The 22,205-nt window shown below is 48.1% G+C and overlaps 1 protein-coding gene across 3 annotated transcripts; it reads left to right on the top strand.

Annotated features, from left to right (window-relative positions):
- Positions 1-661: 661 nt before the first annotated feature.
- RMDN3 (regulator of microtubule dynamics 3) lies at positions 662-20,709 on the top strand. Of its 3 annotated transcripts, none has more exons than XR_010743757.1 (12): positions 662-851; positions 1,897-2,098; positions 2,660-2,806; positions 6,364-6,637; positions 7,341-7,443; positions 8,266-8,326; positions 14,990-15,065; positions 15,860-15,937; positions 17,174-17,272; positions 17,845-17,928; positions 18,864-18,944; positions 19,534-19,636. XR_010743757.1 is itself a non-coding variant. In XM_066320586.1 (12 exons), exons 1-12 carry the CDS (start codon positions 707-709, stop codon positions 19,585-19,587), a joined length of 1,368 nt encoding a protein of 455 aa, XP_066176683.1. In that variant the 5' UTR covers positions 663-706; the 3' UTR covers positions 19,588-20,709. The 3 variants fall into 3 exon arrangements, 2 of the variants coding, with proteins under 2 accessions (XP_066176683.1, XP_066176682.1); XM_066320586.1 differs by having other exon boundaries at positions 663-851; positions 6,364-6,631; positions 17,845-17,898; positions 19,534-20,709; XM_066320585.1 differs by having other exon boundaries at positions 663-851; positions 17,845-17,898; positions 19,534-20,709.
- The last annotated feature ends 1,496 nt before the right edge of the window (positions 20,710-22,205 follow it).

The raw sequence follows: 22,205 nt of genomic DNA, 5'->3' as shown, positions 1-22,205 counted from the left end.
TCCTGGGGCATCCCACCGGGGATGTAACCGCCCACCACATTTCCTGTAGAGGGGAGAATTCCAACCCTAAATGCTTGGGATGATTGTTCGGCCATTCCTGTCTCCTTTGCCTATTCCACCTAAAATCCTTTCTCTCATCCCAGAAACGGGTGGCTCTGTGCCCACAATCCCACAGCCGGCCCCGTGCCCAACTCCCTCACAGTAACCCTGTCCCCCTCAGCTCCCTTGGGCACCCCAAATTCCCATATTTTTGGCCACGTTTGTCCCTCACTGCTGGACGCTGACCACGAAACCCAGCGGGCTTTCCTCCCACGTGTGGGAGCGCCCACAGAGCGCCGGGCGGTGTGGAGACACCCGGCCTGTCCCCTCACACCGGGCCGAGGTGTCACCACCACGGGACAGGCACCGAGGTGTGACAGCAGGTGCGGAGCCGGCGGCCTTGCAGGGCTTTTCCCGGGACATTCCGCGGATTCAGCGCCCGCGGTCCGGCGGCGACACCCGCGGAAGGCGACACCGCTCCAGGTCCAGCTCCGTGTCCCCGGCTACACCCAGATGTCGCCACAGCGCGCGGCTGTGGGCGTGGCCCCGCCGGCCCGCGCGCCGCTGACGTCACACGCCCATAGCCCACCCTCTTCCCTGCCTTTTGTCGCCTCTCCGTGACGTCATCGCGCCGCGCCGCGGGCGGTGCCGCGCGCCCGGAGCGGCCATGGCGCTGCCGGTGGCGGAGCCGGCCCGGGCCGGGCCCCGCCTGGGGATGGCGCTGGGGCTGGCGGCGGGCGCCGGCCTCTGCCTCGGGGTGCTCTGGGCCATGCGCCGCCGCTCCCAGGAGACGGAGAGGCCGCCGCGCCACGGTACGAGCGGAATCGGCCGGCGGGGAAAGCTGGTGGGGATGGGGACAGTGGGGTTGGAATATGTGCGGTGGGGCTGGAATAGAGAGGAACGTGGCTAGAGTTGGCGTTGGAATAGAGGGAATGGGTCTGGGATGGGGAAAATGGGTTAAGGAGGCATGGAGCTGGAATGGAGGAAATGGAATGGGGTTGGAATAGGAAGAGTAGGGGAAAACGCGATGGGAGTAGGAAGAATGGGGTTGGAACGGGGGGAATGGGGTTCTAATGCGGGCAGTGAGGTTGGAAATAGAAGAATGGGGGAGATGGGGCTGGAGTAGGAGAGAATAGGGATTGAATGTGGGGAATGGGATGGAATGGGGGAATGGGGCTGGGATAGGGGGAAGTGAGTTTAGGGTGTTTGGCTTTTAGAAATGCTGGTTCAGAATCCTGAACTTGCTGGGTTTCATCCATGTCTGTGCAAAACTTCGGGAACAGAAAGTGAAACGGTGTTTTTCACGGTCATGGAATAACGGAATCCAAGAATGGTTTGGGTGGGAAGGGAATTTAAAGCTCATCCAGTCCTCCTCCCTGCCTTGGACAAGGACATCTTCCACTATCCCAGGTTGCTCCAAGCCCCGTCCAAACTGGCCTTGGGCACTTCCTGGCATGGGGCAGCCACAGCTTCTCTGGGCAAACTGTGCCAGGGCCTCCCCACTCTCACAGGGAAAGATTCCTTGCCAATATCCCATCTAAGTCTCCCATTGTCTCGTATGGAGGTATTCCTCTGTGGCCTGTCACTCCAGGCTCTTGTAAAGAGTCTCTTTCCATTTTTCCTTCAGGCCCTGGAAGGGGCAGTTGGATCACCGCAGAGCCTTCACATTTCCAGTCTGAACAATCCCAATTCTTCCAGCCTTTCCCTGCAGCACAGCTGTTCCATCCCTCTGATCACCTTGCTGTCCCTATCAAGATCAAGTCTCATATCCCCTGCCACCAGAGCTGTGGCCAGGTTTCCCTCCCCCTGGAATCCTTTCCCACTGGGATCTGACTGCCTCGTTGTGCTCTGGTTCAGCTCAGGCTGTGTCTGGAGCGCTGCTCCCGGCGGAAGCGGGCGATGGAGCCGTGTCCAGCCTCCTGCTGAGGCAGGACGAGCAGCTGGAGGTGCTGGAACGCCTGGACTTTGTGGTGAGGAACGTGGTGGAGCTGAGGAAGGAGGTGGAGGAGCTGCGGAACAGCCTCCAGCACCTGGCGGTGGAGATCGTGGGGGAAGTCAGGTACTGCCCCTCTCCCCTGGGCTCGGAGCAGGCCCTCCCTGGCATGGGAAAACAGCCACAGGATCCCAGGGTCTGGGAATGCCTGGGCTAGGAGGGACCTCAAAGCCTACCCACCCATGGGCAGGGACACCTTCCACTATCCCAGGTTGCTCCAAGCCCCGTTCAGCCTGTCCTGGAACACTTTTAAGGGATGGGGCAGCCTCCTCTGGGGAATCCATTCCTGTGCTGCACCCTCACAGGGAAAGATTTACTCCCTATACCCAACCTAAATTTCCCGTCTTCCAGTCTGAACCTGTTCTGTCACTCCAGTTCCTGATGCAGAGGCTGAATGAACATCATATCTATGGATTCTATATGGATTCTATATGGCTTGTCCATGGAGGAGGATTTGCTTTACCTGTAGAATACAACATTAGCTCCATTTGAGTTCATATAAACAGGAGTAAACCACCTTGTGAACTCTTTGGATATTAAGGGAATTGGGTAGAGTCTGCTGGACAGGAGAAGGCCAATAGCAGATATTTCACTACCAAATCTTTATTTCTCTTCCTTTCCCTCCAGGACCCACCTGGAAGAAACCCAGCGCATGACTCGCCGGAAAAAGTTCCCCTTCTGCAGGGAGAGAAGTGACTCCACAGGCTCCAGCTCCATTTACTTCACAGCCAGCTCAGGGAATGCCAACACAGATGATGGAGAGAGTGAAGGGGGGTAAGCAGAGCCACTGGGACAGATGTTTAAGGGGATCTGGTGCCACATCTGGGCAGTTTAGAACATAAAGAAGGGAATTTTCTTCCCCTTATAGCCTGTTCTAGTTTCCTTTTATTGCAGTAAGTGTGTTACTGCCAGGACCAGACTGAGAGATCTGAAGTGATCCTGACTTTTAGGGAAAGGAAAAATAAAATCTCGAGGGGTTTTAAAGAAATAATTTGATTAGGGAACCTTGCAGAAGGAAAGGAAGCATGAATTCAGCCTGGCAATGGAGAGAGAGTTTGGAAATCAAATTTCCAGACATAATATATTAAAATGCATATTATATTAAAATGATCAAATCATTGAATCAGCAAATGTCCTGAGGTAGAAGGGACTCAGGAGGATCATCCAAGTCCAACTCCTGGCCCTGCACTTGACAGAAAAGTTGTGTGTGGTGTAAGAACATCATAAAAAAAGCCAATATAGCTGCAGGTTTATTCTTGTTAGACAGGTAACAAGCTCTCCTGTACCTGTGATAGCTAATTTTCTGAGGAAATGCTGCTCTTCTCTGCCTGAATCTGACCACTTTTGTAGCTTTTGGGGTATGGAAGTGTGTCCCAAACCAGGTAGTGCTGCTGTATATGTTTTCCCAGAGCAACTGGGATGGAATGTCATTTAAAGAGGGATTTCAGAGCTGTGGGAGCTTTTCAGGGAGAATTTGGGCAGCCACATGACGTGGGGGCTGGTGCCAGCTGGCATTTCAGCAGGGATTTGTCCTCCCAGGACAAAGGACAGGGATCTGTGACTGCCCTAAACTCGTGTTTATCTCTAATAACTGGAGCTGGTGAGGCAGCAGGGAGCTGCTGTGATCTCATTGGGGTTGTAGAGCTTCATTCAGCTCAAGTGGGTGTTGGAATGAGAGGGAAATTAGGGAGGGAGTGATTCACGGTGGTGTAATAGGTTATGAGGCTGCAGAACAGATTTTAGAACTGTGGAGTTGGTTCTGAAGGCAGCACTTGGGTATTTGGGTAACAACAGATGCACTGAGTCACCAGGGGGACAATGGTTTGTGTAAAGCTGCTGGAAAAGGGAGTTTTGTTGACACATCCCAGCCCTGGCTGTCCTCAGATCCCAGAAAATTGGGAATTGTGACAGAGGCCAAGAATTCAGAGTTACAGAAAGGCACCTCCTGAGGGGGCAGGGGTGTACTTTATGGCAAAACCTCATTAATTTATTGGGAATCCAGTGGTGGTTGGTGGAGTCCTTACAATTTAATTAACATCTGTAATTAGCTGTAATGATCAGTGTGGAGATTGGTGGATTAGCTGCTCTCCTAATTTAAAACTGGAATCTCAGGTAATGCCTCACTCTGGTCCCACACAGAGGTATAAAAATATCAGTCAGGTCAGGACCAGCTGCCTGTATGTACTGTGCAGTGTTGTCTGCTAGGGATGTAACTGTGCTTGAAAAGTAACATTTTCAGGGCAAGAAATGTAAATTTTGGAAAAAAACCCATGGAAGCTTTGGGGCAGGCACTGGGAGGAAGAGTGGGCCTGCTGCCAACAGATGGATTTCAGCCGGGCGTTCCTTGCTGACAGCCGAATTCTTTCAGTGAAATTCAGAACCAAGAACTCCCATTTCAGCTTGATTTTGTAAACCATGGGGGCGTGAGCAGCTTCTCCAATTTCAGACACAATTCCCAAAAATCTCCCAAGAGTTTTCAGGGGGTTGTGCTGCTTAATTTCCACGTGTGGCTTTGGGTTTTGTACTTCTTCATGTTCTCTTTCCATGGATTTTGTTCTCCTTCAGGATTGCCGTATTAATGTGTTCCAGAGCTTTCCATCATTGTAAACTCAGGAAAACAGGCTGGTAGCACCTAAATCCCTAATCTCCCTGAAAGCTTGGGGTTTCCTTGTTGTTTTGAACTGGCAGAATCTCCTAGGGGCTGTCTGGCAGAAAACATGGTTGTTTTTTCAGCTGAAGGACTGAAATCTTGGCAGCTGCCAGTAAAATGTTGGGGGTTAGGATGGGGAAATCAGGGAATTCAAGGAGTTTGTGTTTAATTACTGGAAATGAGGTGGTCAAGAGAGCTAATAATGTCATTAATACTAAGAAATGTAAATAAATGAGGGTTTTAATCTGGGACAGCTGTTCCAGTATCACCTGCCCTTGAGTGTGTGTTATCCATTAATTCAGTGTCATCTCTGGCATGGCAGCCTTGCTTTCCTGGCATTGCAGTGTGAGGCTGATGCTTTATTTCTTGCCTTTAAATGTTTCAGGACAACATGGTGCCTGGGTGAGGGTTGGAGGCTGTGGTGAGGGAGCAGAGAGGGGAATTTTTGAGAATTAGGGATGGTTCTCGGGAAGCTTTGATAGCCAAACGTGTCTTGTTATCTGTGTGTGGGCAAAGCCCTGTCACTGCCTCCTTCAGATAGGGGCTGTGGTCACATATCTGTGTCCCCAGACAAAGGCAGGGCCACAGGGCTGTCCTTGGGAGGAGGAATCAGCCAGGAACAGAAGGAAGGACAGCTGGAAGTACCCAGTGCTCCTAGAGTGCAGGCAACTCAGTTGCAGAACTGCTGAAGTTTTCTTGGGCAGTTACTGACTTAAATCAACAGAGTCCCTGGGTTCAAATGCATGTTTTGAAATGACTGGCTGATTTGTGCCTGTTCTGTAGCTAAGAGTTTGCAGGTAAAAGTGAGGGGCACAGATAGTTTTGTTTGAAAAGGAATCAGCTCTGTAAGTAGACTCCGTCCTGCTGTGCTACCACTGTGTAACACTGGTTTAAATTTTAAATTCCCAGCTTGGCTGCTGGAGGAGCTTAATTTTCACCATTTTCAGGAGTTCTGATCTGAGCTTTACAGGATCACTGAGGTTGGGAGATACCTCCAAAGTCATGGAGTCCCAGCAGCATCTCCATAATCCCTCATGTCCTGGTTTGTTGGACTACTTCAGCTGCTGATCATTCCCTTGGTTTTGGCACTTGTGGTGATCCCTTGCTCGTGGGACATGGTCCTGGTGGTTTTCCTGCTGTTGTGCAGCTTTCCAGGTGGCAGTGGAACCGGGCTGTGTAGTGTTTAATGTTCAGGGTGATGGAGGTGTGAGGTGTTGCCAGGACAGCTGTTGTGTCTGAAATTCCCTGGAACAGGCTAAAACCCTTATATTTTGCACAGGGATTGTGGAAGTTTCCTTTTATCACCTGTATATTTACCTGCATTGTCCTGGCTCTGGTTTTAGCTGTTTAATTCTATTATCCTGAAGTTAGAAGGGCTGAGACAGGGTGTGCAAGGGAGGTGGGGGCAGTTAGAATCCTGGGATGGTTTGGGTGGGAAGGGACCTTAGAGCTCATCCAGTGCCACCCCCTGCCCTGGGCAGGGACACCTTCCATAGACCAAATTGCTCCAAACTGACTTGGGACTTAACTTGGTTGTCACCTTCATCCTTCAGCTTTCTGAGGGTGATACAAGAAATAAGGTTGCGTGAGACACTTGGGTGGTGCAGTTTTCTCTGGGGTGAGCTAAGATACTCTTCCTCTCTTGAGGAATAGCTCCTCAAACTTGCTTTTCCCCCTGAAGTTACAGCACGGCCAATGCCGAGTCCGATTACGACCGGGAGTCGGAGCGGGAGAGCGAGGAAGGGGAGGACGACGTGAGCTGTGACACGGTGAAGACTGTGCGCAGGGATTCCCTGGATCTGGTCACGGAGGATGAAAGCCCTCTGCTCCTGGATTCCTCACTGGAGGAAGGGCTGGGGCAGCTCCTGGAGCAGGCTGACCGCCTGCACAGCGGGGATGAGCAGGACAAGAGAGAGGGGTTCCAGCTGCTCCTCAACAACAAGCTGGCGGTAAAGGTGCCTTGTTGTATTTTCCAGCACCAGGGGGAGGGTCAGGAGGGATTTCTTCAATCCAGGTTCAACCAGTGACTTATCCCCACCTTGTCATCCAGCCCAGAGCACTTAGTGCCACATCCAGTCATTCCTTGGACACCTCCAGAGATAAGGGACTCCACCACCTGCCTGGGCAGCCCATTCCATTGCCTGACCACCCTTTCCAGGAAGAAATTCCTCCTGGTGTCCAACCTGAACCTGCCCTGGCACAACTTGAGGCCATTTTCTCTTGTCTATCCCTTGCTCCCTGGGAGCAGAGCCTGGTTCCCACTGGCTGCCCCCTCCTGTCAGAGAATTGTGGAGAGGGAAAAGGTCCCCCCCAAGCCTCCTTTTCTCCAGGCTGAGTCCCCCTCCCAATTCCATTCCCTTCCCTGGACATGCTCCATCCCCTCCCTCACTGCCTTTCCTGACTTGAGAAACCCAGAGCTGGGCACAGCACTGGAGGTGTCCGTGCAGTTCCCAGGACAGTGGGACAATCCCTGCCCCACTCCTGTGGCCACACTGGGTTATAAACTTGCCCTCACTTCCCTCCGCTGTGGTTCCGCTTCATTTCCTTTGGGACTGGGGCGTTTTTTAAGGCTTAGAAAAATCCCTGCATGACTTGAGCTGTGAGTGCCCTGCTCAGGCTCTGTTGCTGACTCCCTGTGTGTGTCTGTGTTCCCTGCAGTACGGGGGGCAGCAGGAATTCCTGTGGCGCCTGGCGCGGGCACACAGCGACATGTGGGAGCTGACGGAGGACGCGGACGAGCGGAGATCCTACGCCGCTGGGGGTAAGGAATTCCCAAAGGAAGGCTGGCACTCGGCTCTGCAACCTCTCCACCTGCCAGCAGGGCCCTGGATTTGTTGGTTTTCCCTAGAATCTGGTTTTTAGGGGAGTGGGAAGCAGCGCTTTAAACGAAATTTTTGTGTTTAAAAATGGAGCTTTCGAAAAGAGTCTAAATAGACCGAGACCTACTTAGAGATGGGAGAGTTGTTTCCAAGCCTGTCATCCATTTCTCTTTGATACTAAAAAACCTCATAAAATAAATATAAAATAAACAAGCTTTGGATGTAGCACATTGGATTTTCTCTGTTGCCAGCACGAGCAGATATAAAAACAATACCTATTTTTAAATATGCTTAGGGAAGTCACTTTAATTTTGTTCCCTCCTTCTTCTTTACCACCTCAGAGGTGTCTACAAGGTTTTAGGTGAGTCAGAATAGAACAAAAATCATATTTTATTACAGTTAAGATGTGTAACAAAAGATACTAATCTAAATAGTTTGTCTTGTTTATTATGCACATAACTAAATAGAATTAGTTAATACTGGAGATAATATAATTACGCTTTTCTGGGAATCATTTGAGCCACTTAAACATGGAATTCTGTGTTTTATGTTGTCTTTTTGGCCATCAATAAGTGCCTGGTTTTCAGCTTTTTGAACCTGCCAGAGGATACAGTGATGTATGAGATGTTTTCAAGCCAAATGCATTATCAAATTAACAAATAGAGGACTTTTATGCTGTTCTGTTACTCTGACAGCCTCAGAGAAAGAAACTGGGAGAGAAGGCAACTGAATCTCTTACCTCTTGACTACTTTTTCTGTTCCAGGGAAGGAAGAGCTGGAACTTGCCTTGCAGAAATGGGACCAAAGTGCTGAGTGCCACCAGTGGTAGGTGACTTTTTACTTCTTGTTTTTCCTACACTTCCTAAAAGGACCTGGAGGATTTTGTAAGCTGAGCTGCAGTTAAAAAATAATAAATACAACCCCCCCCAAACTTACTTGCTGTTACATGCTCTGTGACACACTGGTGGTGTTTTTCCATAAAAAGCCATTTTTAACAGCTTTGCTTGCTTGGTGTAAGGAATAACTTGACAGACAGTAGGTTTGGTTGTGATGGTAGGAATAAATTTGGGTTTCTTACACCAATTTAATTATGAATTTCTCTCTGAAGAGTTCTGGAGGAAAAGCTCCTAAGTGGAGCTGCTTGGAGGCAAGCTCCACGTTTTACTTCATCAGCCAGGCCTGGGAGTGTGGGCTTGATGCTGTGCCAAATTCCCTATTTTCCACTTAATTCTGGAGGAAGGAGATCCATCACTCTTACCAGAAAGGCTTTTAGAGTCTCCTGGAAGTGTTTTCTAGCACTGCTGGCTCTGCTCTCATCACCCTGCAAGGCCCTTGGCTTGGAAATGAAGGGACACAGCAGCACGTGGCTCTTTTTTAATTAAACAAAGATATTTTTTATGTTTGTTCCGTGCTAAAAGGAGACATGATCTGCAGTTCAGCCAAGCAGTTGTGAGCAACATTTCTGCACAGGGTTTCAGGAAGGAGGCAGGAGAGGGGAAAGGACCTTGCTCCCTTCAGCAGCCTGGATGAGCAGGCTGTGCTTCCAGCTTGTGTGTGGAATTTTTAAATGTCCTTTATAAAAAAATTACTCCAAAAGAGAGTTTGTGGAGTGGCACAGATATTTGTGGAGATAAGGGAATGTGCTTTTCTGTGACTCTAGTGAATTCCCTTGTGAATGGTGTTTGTCAGCAGTTGCCCTGAAGGACTGATAACACTTAAATTAGAATAAAAGGGTGTTTTTTTTTCTTCTTTAATAAAAATTATTGGGAAAATAGGTTGCTGAGTGTCTTTACCAAACAAGATTTGTGCTTTTGCAATGAGTAAATTTGCTTGAAGGATTGTTTTTAACTACTGGCATCTGAATAAATGCCTTTATTATCCTAAACTGTATTTCATCTGTTGGTAATGAATTACTGCTCTCAGTTAAAGCTTTGATAGGAAGGAGGAATTTGGGAGTAGGAAAATCTCCAGCAGATTGTGGTGTCTGTCTGCTCTGCTGGCTTAACATCTTTGAATGAATGGGGTTTAGTTGTCAGGGTGAATCTTAAAATTTGTGTTTTACAAAGCCAGGTTCTACTCCTGTGTCCAAATATTGACAGGTTTGCCTTGGAATTCCAAGTTTGGGACAATTCTTGCCCCCTCAGACTCCTTTCCCAAACAGGGATAAGGCTCCTTCCTGCACAGCTACATCTTGCTTCCAATTCTCCTGGGCAGCTGGAGAAAGGAAACAGCAGAGCAGCATGTGGGAGGTGTGGGGTTTCTTGGGAATGAATATGTAACACCCTTTATCAGCACACAAATTACTATTTTCTGCCATGAATAGAGCAGGAAATTATTCCCTTCCCAGCTCTGAAGTGGTCACAAGCTGGCTTAATTGCAGTCTTTCTTTATGCTAATTGAATTTACCCTGGGGAGAAAAAAACAGCAGAGGTTTTAAAGCTTTTTTTGGGGGTGGATTTGATGCCCCAGCTCTTGGGAGAAGTGATCAGAGAATGTTGTTCACATTTATTCAAATTTTTAACAGTTTGACAGTTTTATTCTGTCATATTTCTCTCCAGTGACTAATTCCCTTGCTGAAGACCCTAATCCTTTATTAACTTCTGTCATAGGGGAATAATTTATTGTCTCTCATCACCCATGTTGTCTTTCCAATATTCTTCTCCCTCTTCCTTATAGTTTTTCAGACAAAAGTGGTGGAATTCAGTGGAGGACACAAGCTGTGGGAGTGGCAGGGCTTTGTGCTGGTGTGCTGGTCCTTTGCATTCTTTCTTCTACACACAGCAGTCAATACCATCTTTCTCTTTCCCACTGCATCCAAAATTGCCATTTTAGTAGAAGTATTCCCATTTATTTGCTGCCTCTCCACACAGGCTGTGTGAAGCCTGATGGTGCAGGTCTCCTGGGCTGAGTTTTTTGTGCGTGTGTGCATCATTTCCTGTTGATTTTCTCTTTTATCAGTTGCCTCTTAAAAGTCTCTGGGTTCCTTCAGATGAAATCGTGCTGTTTTTTGGTGCTTATTCATTGTCTTTTGTGCTGATTATTTCCTCCTGCTGCCCACGTCATTCCTAGTTTTTGAGGTGGCAAGGAAGACAAAAGGTACTTTGCCTGCAGTTATCATTGCAAGGAAACTTTCTCCCCTCAGTGCCTCGTTGTTGTTCAGTCATCATTGACATTTTAAAGAAACAAAGAAAGAAAATAACTGGGGGAGGGAAGTATTTCTGCTGGGGAATCAGTGCTGGCTGCAGCTCCTTTTGGGGTTGAGTGGCTGGAAGGATTTGGCAGCAGGAGGAAAAGTGGTTTCTCAGGAGCGACAGGGAGAGCAGTAAATGTGTGGAGCTGTGTCTGGCCTGGCTTTGGGATCTGTCCCAGCACAGAGGAGAGGCCTTTCATGGCTCTGTTGTGGCCGTGGCGGGTGGGACAAAGCTCTCCTTGTGGTCACTGCTGTTGGAAGCCGGCCGGTCCCAAGGGAGCCATCTCTGGGCACAATGGAGCAGGAATTCGGTCAGGGCTGCACAGACAAGCCAGCCTTGTGCAGAGGGACTGATCTCTGCCCCTGCTGCCCTTGGGAAATGTGGGAGCTGTGTTAAATGCATTCAGTGCTTTAAGAGTAGATCTGTGTATGGGAAGTGAGGGATTTACAGGGAGTGGTCTTAGAGACTCTCTGCTCCTCACTTACGATTACCTGGTTCTTACCTTGGATTTAGACACCAGAGTCATTCTCTGCTTTGATTGTCAAAGATCCCTGAGCAGGTAGAAATTTTGTCCATTTAAACTGATTTCTCCATGAGCTGATTTCAGCTCTTGAGGAGGACAGAGCAAGTTCCCAAGTCTGTTCTTGCCCTTAGGAGTGGAAGGAAGGATGGATGGATGGATGGAGCATCAGTGGTTGCACAGACCTTTCAGGAATGAATTGAGAAACAGCTGTGGCCTTTTAGAATTCCCAGCTCATTCCCTGTGGGTGTTTGCAGCACAACTGCAAGCTTGAGGCAGCAGTTCTAGGCGTCAGGAAAGGAGAGTGAGCTGTGGATTTGCCTTGGCTTCCATTCCTGGAAAAAGTAATACTGGAAGTGCAACCAGAGGGATTTCAGAGGAATCCGAGGAAAATAGTGCAGGTGCTGTGTCAGGAGCTGTAATCTGAGTTGAACATTTTGCCCGGGAAATGAAGCACTGCCTGCTGAAAGCTGTCATTGTGGAAGGGATAATAAGCTCCAGCCCCCTTGGAGTTATCCTGTGTGTTATGGAGAAGTGGGATTGGGTTGGATGAGTCTCCAAAATGTGCCCTTTCTTCAGGACAGTCTGGCAATTTGGTGGAACAAAATCACCAGCCTTGATCACCAGCCCTTTTCAGTTCCGTGCGTACATCTGGCTGTCCGTGGGCAGATCCTGGATTTTTGAAAAGTCACAGCATTCCGGAGATGCCTGGGAGATGGCTTTAATTTAACACCTGGCAGTGCTTCAGGATTTAACTCCTGGTGCATCGCTGCCCAGATCTGGCCAATTCTGGGCTGGATTCTGGATTTATGAGCTAAGCATTTTCTGTTCTGCAGGCAGATTCAACAGGGAATTTGCTGTCAGTGTGATATGGGACTGGAGCCACTCTAGGAATAGGTGTTAGGAGATAGCTCAGAATGTAGTGGAGGGAAAATAGCACGGAATTAGAGCTGTCTGAATGTATCTTGCTGACTTGTCTGCCCTGGAAGGTGAATTCAGAAATGGGAATGTCCAGAATCCAGGAGTTCTCCCATATGGATCTTTGTGGGCTTTAAGGAAGGGAAACATCAGCCTTTCCCACTTTTTCCTTCCATCTTGTCTCCTCTTGGAAAAGCCAAAGCTTTTTTTGCCATCCTCCTCAGGATCAGCTGGTCACTGGGAATTCCCTCCCAAAGTACTACTTCCCAAGTAAATTCTTGTTTTAATTTTTGATTGTTGGAGTCTAAATACCTGCCTGTTAATTTCCTGTCCCTTTGCTCAAGTGCAGGCATTCTGTATACATACATCTACCCTATGCACTGGAAGGTGCAAAACTGGGAATGCTCATAAAATATTGGGAAAACTGTCTTTGAAGTGGTTAAAAGAGCCGTGTTTGGGCTAGCAGAGCACCCTGACTGTGGAGGAGGGGTGCTGGGGGCTCTGTATTCCATGGCAGAATCCTGTTTCCAGGGCAGTCACAGTGCAGAACCCAAGAAGTCCTTCACAGTCCTGAGCCTGGGGATTTAAACTGGAAGATCAGACTCTCTAAGGTGGGGGTTCCTGCTTCCACAGAGTTTATTTTCTAATAAATGGGGAAAATCCTGAGCTGAGAGTGGGAACTGGTGTATCAGCAGCTTAATGAGGAATCTGGCTATTAATTAATCAAGGGATATCCTAAGGAAAGCTCTGGATGGATCTAAGCAGTAATGCATAGGGCACCCACTGGTTACAGGGGATGAAAATCCCCATAATCATTATTTTTAATCTCTCCTGGTCCTGCACCTCCACAGTGCCTCTGGTGATGCTCATCCCGAGGCATCCCATCGAATGAGCTGGAATGAATGACTCCATCCTGCCAAGCTCAGCAAGCAGGGGAGAGAGCAGCAGAAAGCAGAGCCCAAAATCCCAGAAGTGCAGAGCTGTGGGTGTGAAAATCCCCAAGAGTCCTGTGGCCCTGAACCTGGGATCAGCAAAGATTGGGCTGGGAAGAATCATCTTTCCTGGGAACACAGTGAAAAACCAGATCAGGCATCTCTTCCTATATGTATTTTTTTAGTTTACTTCATGACACCAAAATAGGACTGAAATTTAATTTACTGCTGCTTTTATGGGTTTTTCATCAGGCTGTTAAAGAAACCCTGGAATTTATATTTGACATGAGACAACTGTGTGAGTTATTGTCTAGGAATATTTTATCTCATGATCTTAGAAAATAAGCTTTTTATTGGCTTGTATTTCTCAATCCCTGTCACGTTGTGGTTAGGGATGTTTATTCCAGGCTGGTGTTTGTTAGGAAACAAACTGAAGAAGATCCTAAAAACACTTACTCCATCATCTGCACGCAAGAGTGGGGCCATGGAGCCCCAGGAGCAGGAGAAGATTGTTTTTCCAGCTGGCAGGAAAAGGTTTTTGTCCCATAATACACTGGTTTGGTAATCCTTGCCATTACCACGAAAAATAAGTATTTTAGAGCTCATCTGCAGCTTTTCCACAAGAAAGTTAACAAATTAAAGGAAGAGATTTAAGGCAAAATGCTAAATTGTTCAGGAAATGTAATTTTGTGCTATAACTTACACATTGGAAATGGAGCAGCGAGGTGTGGGGGGATTTGTGGGATTTTGTGACTCTGAGGAAAGTGTAATTGGAGATTTAAAGGTCTCCTGACAGATTCCTGCACATCTGCTGTGGTTAATCATCCCAAAGGATGCTTTGGGAAATTGATGTTGGTATCTGTGGCAGTACTGGGGTGTGGGTGTAGGAAATGGGGATTTTTATTTGCATCTTCCTGCTTTTCAGCTTTAGTTTTTGCAAGAATGAGCCATGTTATTTGTCTGTCTGTTCCACCTGATATTTTATGAGCCATCGGAGAAGGGATGGAAATGTTCTCCACTCCCAGAGCTCTCTCCTGAGCAGGATAAGAGAGGCCAAACTTCCATCTGCATGTTCTGTCCCATTTGAGAGCTCTCTGAGCTGTTGTTTCTTGGCAAGTGATGCAGGGAGGGAGGTTTTGAACCACTGTGATGCAGGGAGGTGAGATGAGAGGGTGCAAATCCACAGGGAATTAATCTTGAATTTCACGGCTCGTGCAATAACTGCTTTTGCTGGGGCCTTGCTTCTCAGGCTCACACCTCATGGTCTCTTACTGGACAAAACTAAATGGCTTTGCACTTTCAACACTGAACATGTGTCATTTTGTTTCCCAGCTGCAGGATGTAGGTAGGTTTTCCAAGTATTTCCCTGGAAGTAGAACCCTCTGTGCTGCAGCTAGGAGGTTGCTGTGCCCTGTAGTTCATTAGAGCTGCTGGTAGTCTGCCTCTTGCTGCAGTAACTTCATTCTGCACTGCTCTGTGTCCTGGCACAGTTCTCCCTGCTCAGAGAAGCAATTCCAGGTGTGGAAGTGCACTGCTCCTGCTTTTTAGCCATCCGTGCAGTGAGTTTGTGTCACACCCAACCCCTCCAGCTGCCTTATCCTTCAGGCTCATTCCTTCCTGGGTGCTGCATTTTTGCTGCTTGTGTCTCTTCCCTGTGAGGGATGTGCTGTATTCCTTGTTTTCCTCAGTAAGGTGTGAAGCTTTAATGCATTTCACAGAATCCTGGGATGGTTTGGGTTGGAGGGAACCTTAAAGCTCATCCCATTCCACCCCTGCCATGGGCAGGGACATCTTCCACTATCCCAGGCTGCTCCAAGCTCTGTCCAGCCTGGCTTTGAGCACTTGTAGATCTTCCTTTTGCAGCCATGGACAGCAGGTAAATGTGGATTCAATCCCAGCTGGCTCATGCAGGTGTCTCCCCGTGCAGGTTTGCCATCCTTTGTGGGCAGATGTCGGAATACGAGAGCATTCCCAAGCGCATCCAGGCTGGATATATTTTCAAGGTGAGTGGCCAGGAGGTGCTGGGCTTTGTGTGAGTATCAAACAACACTCATTTCTGCAGCAGGAAATTGGGAAAATTTGCTCCAGTTTTTCTTAGGGAAGCACTAGATCATGAGTTGGGTGGTTTGGGGTGAGGAGGCTGATTCCAGCCATGCCTTTTGGGGGTGACCAGGCTGACTCTGCAGTTTTACACACTGTAGTTGCAGAAAAAAAAAAAAGAAATCTTGCAAATGCATTTAGGTAAAGGATGAGACTTAGAGCTTGGAATTATTAAACATGGAATTATTATGTAGTGACAAGACACAGCACCAGCTTGTCTGCAGTACGTGCCTGTGAACAACCCTCACTCTCCCAGGAAGCAGTTACTGCTCAAAGAAGACTTCATTTGCCTCAGATTCCCTTTTTTTATTCCTATTATTATTGCTATTATTGTGATGCCTTGTGGATGTTCCAGGGGAAAACAATGTACCTGGAACAGGCCACAGGTAACTGTTTCCCCCTCAGCCTTTGATGTGATCAGTGAGGTTATGGCAAAGCCCTGGAGCAGGAATAAAATGCAGGGCAGCTTCTTTGTGTGTGTGTGTGCAGTAATTCCTGTCCCTGAGGCTGGAGAAATGCTGCTTTTTCTTGCTCACTGAATCCACTCTAAGAAAACTCAGGATCTGTAAGTGTAATTTTACTGATTGTGACACTTAAATTGTGGATTTCTTCCTTTCCTCTTTCTCCACCTGCTCTCGTGGGTATTTTATTTTCTTCTGACAAAGATGTGACGTGTGCTGGTGATGCTTTCTCACAGGAACACATTGATAAAGCCATTGCCCTGAAGCCACAGGATCCACAGCTCTACTATCTCCTGGGCAGGTGGTGTTACCAGGTAACAGAGTTTGTTTTCACCTCCTGGGCAGGCCTCTGAAGGGTTCAGAGCTCCAACCTTGGATTTTTAGTCACTGCTGGTGGCATTGGGGGTGAAATGGCAAAGGGTGGGTCAGGAAGAGCCCGAGCTGCAAACTCCTTTCCTGTTCCCAGTGCTTTACTCGGTAAAAACAACCTTCCTTCCACCCTCTGGGTAAAAACAACCTTCCTTCCGTCCTCTGAGCACACAGGGATGTGGTCAAGGCCATCTGAGGAGCTTCTGCTCACAGTATTGGTGTGTGATGTGTTCCCTGTGTCCCCCTGCTCCTGCCACACACAGAATTGGAGGCATGGAAGCACGTGCCAGCTGCTTTATGCTTCCTGACAGGGAAAAGCTTGGAGTCAGATGCCATCAATCAGATTTAGAGCCTAAAAAAGGGAATAAAAACCTGCAGTGACTGTTGCTGTTCCATTAGTGCCATTGGAAAGCACTTTGTTGGGAATAGAGCCACGGTGCAGAGATTGTAACTGGGATAATTGACAGTGGGAATTACAGAGCAGCCCTGAGCTGATCTGCTGGGAGCTCCTGGCTCTTTTCCTGGGTAGGAAATGAGCCTTCCTTCATGCTCAGCCTGGAGCTGCTGAAGCTGTGAAATAAAACCATGGCTGGAGAAATATGGTAGTGCTTCACCCAGTCTGCATTGTTACAATTATACAAGATTAAACAAGGTGTTGTCAGAGGCAGGTGGTGGAGTCTCCATCCCTGGAGGCATTCAGAGAATGCCTGGAGGTGGCAGTCAGTGCTCTGGGCTGGGTGACAAGGTGGGGATTGTCACAGGTTGGTCTCCATGGGCTGGGAGGGCTTTTCCAACTTAAACGATCCCACGATTATCTGGTGGGAAGGCTTCAGCCTGTCTCTCCCAAGGAATCTCAGGGTGGAGGGAGCGGGTTCTTGTGGAAGGTTTAGGCTGGGAGAAGGGAGGGCACAGGTGGAGACTGGTGTGGCTGCAGTACGGCAGGTTGGGATTTGGGACCATCCACATCCCAGATGTATGGAACTGCAAAAGCTGACTTGGGACAAAGGAAAGCAGATCAGGTTGAGTTCTGTGGCCGGACTTGGATACTCCATTGGAATATTCCGACTGCCGAGAGGTTTGGCTTCTTCCCGGGTGCAGGAGCAGCTGCCAGGGAGTGGGCAGGCCCTTGTTCCTGTGCTGGCGTCGGCTGGATGGGCCAGGTTGCCCTTTTCTCTGTGCAGGTTGCCCACCTGGGCTGGCTGGAGAAGAGGACGGTGTCAGCGCTGTTCGAGGTGCCCCCGACGGCCACAGTGCAGGACGCGCTCCAGAACTTCCTGAGGGTAAGGAAATCTGGGAATCTGCCAGGGAAGGGCAGCACTGACCTGCACAGCTCACAGGGATGGCAGTGGGGTGCTCGGATGCCTCCCTGGTGCTTCCCCATGGCCTGGAGCTGGGTGGAAGGAAAGCTTGTGAGAGGAAAAGTTGTGAAGCCAGAATAGTTCCAGAATAGCCAGACAAAAGAATGGGATGTCAGATGTCGAAGATGTCAGAATTACAGCCCAGAGTGTTGGGAATTGGTTTGGGGGGGTTGGTTTTCCTTTCTAAGGCTGCACAGCGATTCCTTGCTCAGTACTGGATATATCTGGGCTGTGCTTCCAGGGTCTGGGAGCTTGGAGCTCCTCCCTGAGAGTATTTTACTTAAAGCCTGGCTGACTTTTCCATTTCAAACTTTTCTAGACAACTGTTTGAAGGTTTCAGGGGCAAAGTGCTTTATGTATTTATTAGGATTCTCCTTCCTGCCATCTGTTTTTTTCCTTTAAAAGCTGCCATGAGCCTGATGTAAGAATTAACTGTGTCCTTGCATTTCCTCATGTCTGCTCTTCCTTGTCACTCTCTCCTTCTCTTCCTATAGGTCGAGGAGCTGAGCCCAGGATTTTCCAAAGCAGGAAGAGTTTACATTGCCAAGGTAACCACTCACTTCTAGTTTGTTCAGAGGGTAAGAAATACTTGTTTTAAAAATCCCCTTTGGCTATGAAGTGCTGACCAGGCAGAAAATACTCCATGCAGGAGCAAAACTTTAAAGGATGATAATATTTCCTTTTATATTTTAAAACTTACTAGGCCAAATCACCTTGTGCAGAGGCTTTAAAATTCAGAGGGTTTGCCTTTGAGTCACCCAGTGAAGCATCTCTGGTATTTAACAGATGAGATTTTGTATAAAGCAGGAATGGTGACTTGGCAGCCATGGGCTGGAGGTTTAATCCTTCCCCACCATGACTTCTGTGGTGATACAGGCAGGGAATCATGGGGAGAAGTAAAGGATAAAGTATTTCTCTTTCCCTGTCCAGCAGGGGAGACTTGAGCCCTCTTGCTGAGGCATTTTTAGCACCCACTTCGTTTTTCTGGGTGTATTTCATGGTCTCCAAATACCTTCAAGACTCTATGGGCACCCAAAATCCTCTTGTTCCCAGAGGGATCACAGTGCCTCAGCTGCTCGTCACATGGAGAATATTTCATACCCGTTTTGGGATCTGAGACTCCTGTAGATAATATTTATTACATTTTCAACAGGCTGAGGAACAGTGTGCTCCCAGGAGAGAGGTTTTGTGGAGAAAATGGTGTGAGGAAGAGGGGGAATAGCAACTGAAAATCAAAGTAGAGCTTTGAAAAGGGTGAAAACCACAGAAACACCTTAAGATGTTCAGGCAAAACCCAATCTCCCTGCCCGATATGAAAGGGAGACAAATATTTATATTTAATATTCTAAGATCCAGTGGTGCTTCTGAGGCCTTGTGGCTGAGGGATACTGCAGGAAATGCCAGTGCAAAAGGTTAAAAGGCAGAAACAGCTCTTTTTAGCAGTTTCCCAGTTCCATTTGCTGCCTGTTTTTTTCCATTTAACCCATATCCTGTTGGCATTTTCCCTTCCCAGTGCTACAGGGACCTCGGGGATTCCTCGGCGGCGTTGCTGTGGATGGACCTCGCCTCGGAGCTGCCAGGGAACACCAAAGAGGTAACACTCAGCAAAAATGGATTCTGCCCCTCTGCTCTGCCCCTGTGAGATCCCAGAGGAGGGACAACAAGTTGGTTGGAGGGATGGAGCACCTCTGAGTTGAGGAAAGGCTGAGAGGATTGGGATTGTTCAGCCTGCAATCAATAAGTTTTGTGGTGCCCTAAGTGTGGCCTTCCAGTGACAGGAAAGATGGAGAGAGACAATTTACATGGGTCTGGAATGACAGGAAAAGGGGGAATGGCTTCAAACTGAGAGAGATTATGCTTGGAGCAGGTATTAGGAGGAAGTTCTTCCCTTTGAGGGTGGGGAGGCTCTGGCACTGAGGTTGCTCAGAGCAGCTGTGGCTGCCCCTGGACCCCTGGAAGTGTTCAAGGCCAGGTTAGATGGGGCTTGGAGCAACCTGGGCTAGTGAAAGGTGTCCCTGCCCAGGAACTGGATGGGCTTTAAGGTCCTTTTCGACCCAAACCATGCCAGGACTCTGTGATAAGCTTAAAAGCTGGTTTGGGGTTGGAGAAAAAGAAGGGAAATGGTGTTTTGTATTTGTTTTAATTGAGTTATATATTTATCTATTTCCCTTTTGCATTTCCAGGATGCAGAAAGTGAGAGGGAACTTGAGGAGATGCGCTCGAGCTGGGAGGAATAATTTTGGAAAAACTCATCCCACTTGCAGAGACAGTAAAATTCCAAATGGATTTCATGATCCTGACAATTCCAAGTACACTTCATGGATAAGCAACAAGAGCTTACAGAAAAACACCCAGCAGCACATCCAGGAAAACATTTCGGACTTAATGGATAAAATCGTGGTTTATTTACCTTTGTGCAGCACTGCATGTGTTTGATTTTAGGATCCCTAAAAATGTTACATTCCTGACAAAAGGGGGGATGTGGGGGTTTATAGGTAGAGTTAGTGATATAAAAATATTTGTGGTTATATGTATATATATATATATGGCAGATATACGTGAGATACTTTGTGATATAAATATGTATTATATATTTTTATATATGTGTGTATAAATATATATATTTATATTATATATATATATATATATGCATGCACATATATATTTTATATCACAAGCTCTGCCTGTTGGAAAGCCTTGCTGTTGAGCTCCCAATTAATTTCTGAGGAAAACTTGAACCAAATTTTTTTCCAATTTATTTGTATTCCCTTTTCCGTAGTAATTATGGACTCAGTTGTAATAACTGAAAAATGCCTTTTGTGGATGTTTTGGGAAGATGAATTTCTAGGTGGGACCAAGGAACTTTTCTGCACAATCCAGACTGGATTTTAAGAGGTTCATTAGTCAAAGAAGTGAGGAATAGAATTTTAAACTTCAGGATTTTCTCCCAGTGATGTTTCTGTCTTCCCTCACACGAGGCTGAAAACTTCTGTCCCTCCAAACTGTGCTGCTGTGGTTTAGATGGACTTACTGAGTTTGGGAAGTAGTTCTTGGTCAGAGAACAGGTTACAAGAGTGAGAATATCCTGTGGCAAAGATGGTGTTTTGCTGTGATGATCTGCCACTGACCAGATTATTTCTCTTTGAATTAATTATCTCCTGGACTAACGAGGCGACGCCGAGGAGGTGAAGCTAATGACTGACATTCCTTTGGCAGCTCCTGGGGACCAAACAGGAACAGGGAATTGTGCTGGATGCTGACACAGATGGAGAAGGAAAATGTGTTGTGCAATTCCCCGTGTATTTATAAAGGCTTTGTTGATATCCCTTAAAATTCCAATGGCAGCTACTGAACACTAATTCCTGAATGTCTGTTTCATGCTGGGTGGTTGTGAGGGGTAAAGTGAGGAGTGTGAGAGTAAAACACCTTTTTTTTTCCCTTGCACTTTGATGGGTTTTTACTTCCTGAAAATAATACCGAAGGGGAAAAGTGGCAGACTGCAGCATTAAAACTTCCTGGATTGCAGGGCTGGGTGGCAGCCTGGGAGCAGTGACAGACCTGGGGGAGGTTTGGGAGGATTTGGAGCAATGGGAGGAACTGGATGGAGTGATGAGCCTGTGCTCATGTCAGCAAAGTTTTGCCTGTGGCACCTGGTCAGGAATGTGGTGGCAGCCCCGGGAGCAGGTTGGAGGTGAGACCTGGGGCAGTGTTTGGGACTGACCCAGGTCAGGTCAGGGTTCACCTGGGGGGATTGGCCCCACACGCTGAGTTCACCCAGGATCAGGGTGACAGATGCTGCATTTTGTGCCCCCTGAGAGTTTCTGTCCCCCCGGAGATTTCCTGCTGGGATGTGGCAGGGCAGGAGCAGAATTAAACCTGCCCCTGCCATGGGCACTGCTGGCCTTTGTCTCTGTGGTGCCATCAGACCGTGGGAACTGCTGTTGTCACTGTCACTGTCACCCAGCTGGGGGCTGTGTCCTCCTGCAGCCCTGCCCAGCCCCACACAGTGCTCCAGTGGTGCCTCTGTGCCCTGTTGGGAGGGTTTGCTGGGAATGTGCCTCATCCCTGCGAGTGTCCTTTTGTTCCAGAGCAGCTGGACAGAGCTTTTGGGCTCCTCAGCCTCGGAGTTTGATGGGAAACGTCCCTGAAAAGAAGAATGACAGTGAAGTTTGTCAAAGTGGTGCTTTCAGACCCCACCTGGCTGTGTTTGCTTTGTGTTGGAGGTTGTTGTGTATTTGTACTGCAGGGAATGAAAATCCCCTTCCCAGTCCAGCCCAGCAGATCCCAAAGGCTCTTACAGGAATATTTATCCTTTACTTCCCTTTGTGATAACTTCATCTCCACCCTTCCATGAGCCATTCCTTGAGTTCTCCTGGAGAAAAACCTCCTGGCAGAGGCAGTTTGCAGAGGAGCCCAGAGCTGTGTTTGGAGCAGAGAGTGCTGAGAGCTGCCTCTGCCTGTGCTGCCCCAGCCTGGCACCATCCACCTGGAGCAGCCTGGGCAGATGGGATTAGATGGAGCAAAATCCCTTCATGGAGGAGGTTTTCTCCTGTGCAGCTCAGGCAGGGGCCATGCAGGGAACTTTGGAAATGAGCTGATTTCCCCAGAAAGCATCACTCACATCAGCATGAATGACAGGACCTGTGCCCACTGCTCAGGATTCACCCAGCCACAATCAAGAGCAAAGGTTGGTTTGGGTCTGAGAACTTGAAATAACTTTGAAACAGAAGAAATCCCATTTTTCTTCTTCCTTCCTTTCTTTCAGATGCTGGAATTGCCTCTGTGGATGTGCACTGAGCTCTCTGCAGGGGACTGCCAGGATTGAATGGCTGTGAGTTCTCACTGGGGAATAATT

This window comes from Sylvia atricapilla, chromosome 6 (assembly GCF_009819655.1).
Source record: "Sylvia atricapilla isolate bSylAtr1 chromosome 6, bSylAtr1.pri, whole genome shotgun sequence".
In the NCBI taxonomy this organism is placed as follows: Eukaryota; Metazoa; Chordata; class Aves; order Passeriformes; family Sylviidae; genus Sylvia; species Sylvia atricapilla.
Note: the sequence above shows the minus strand (reverse complement) of the source record. Positions and strands in the feature narration are given on the sequence as shown.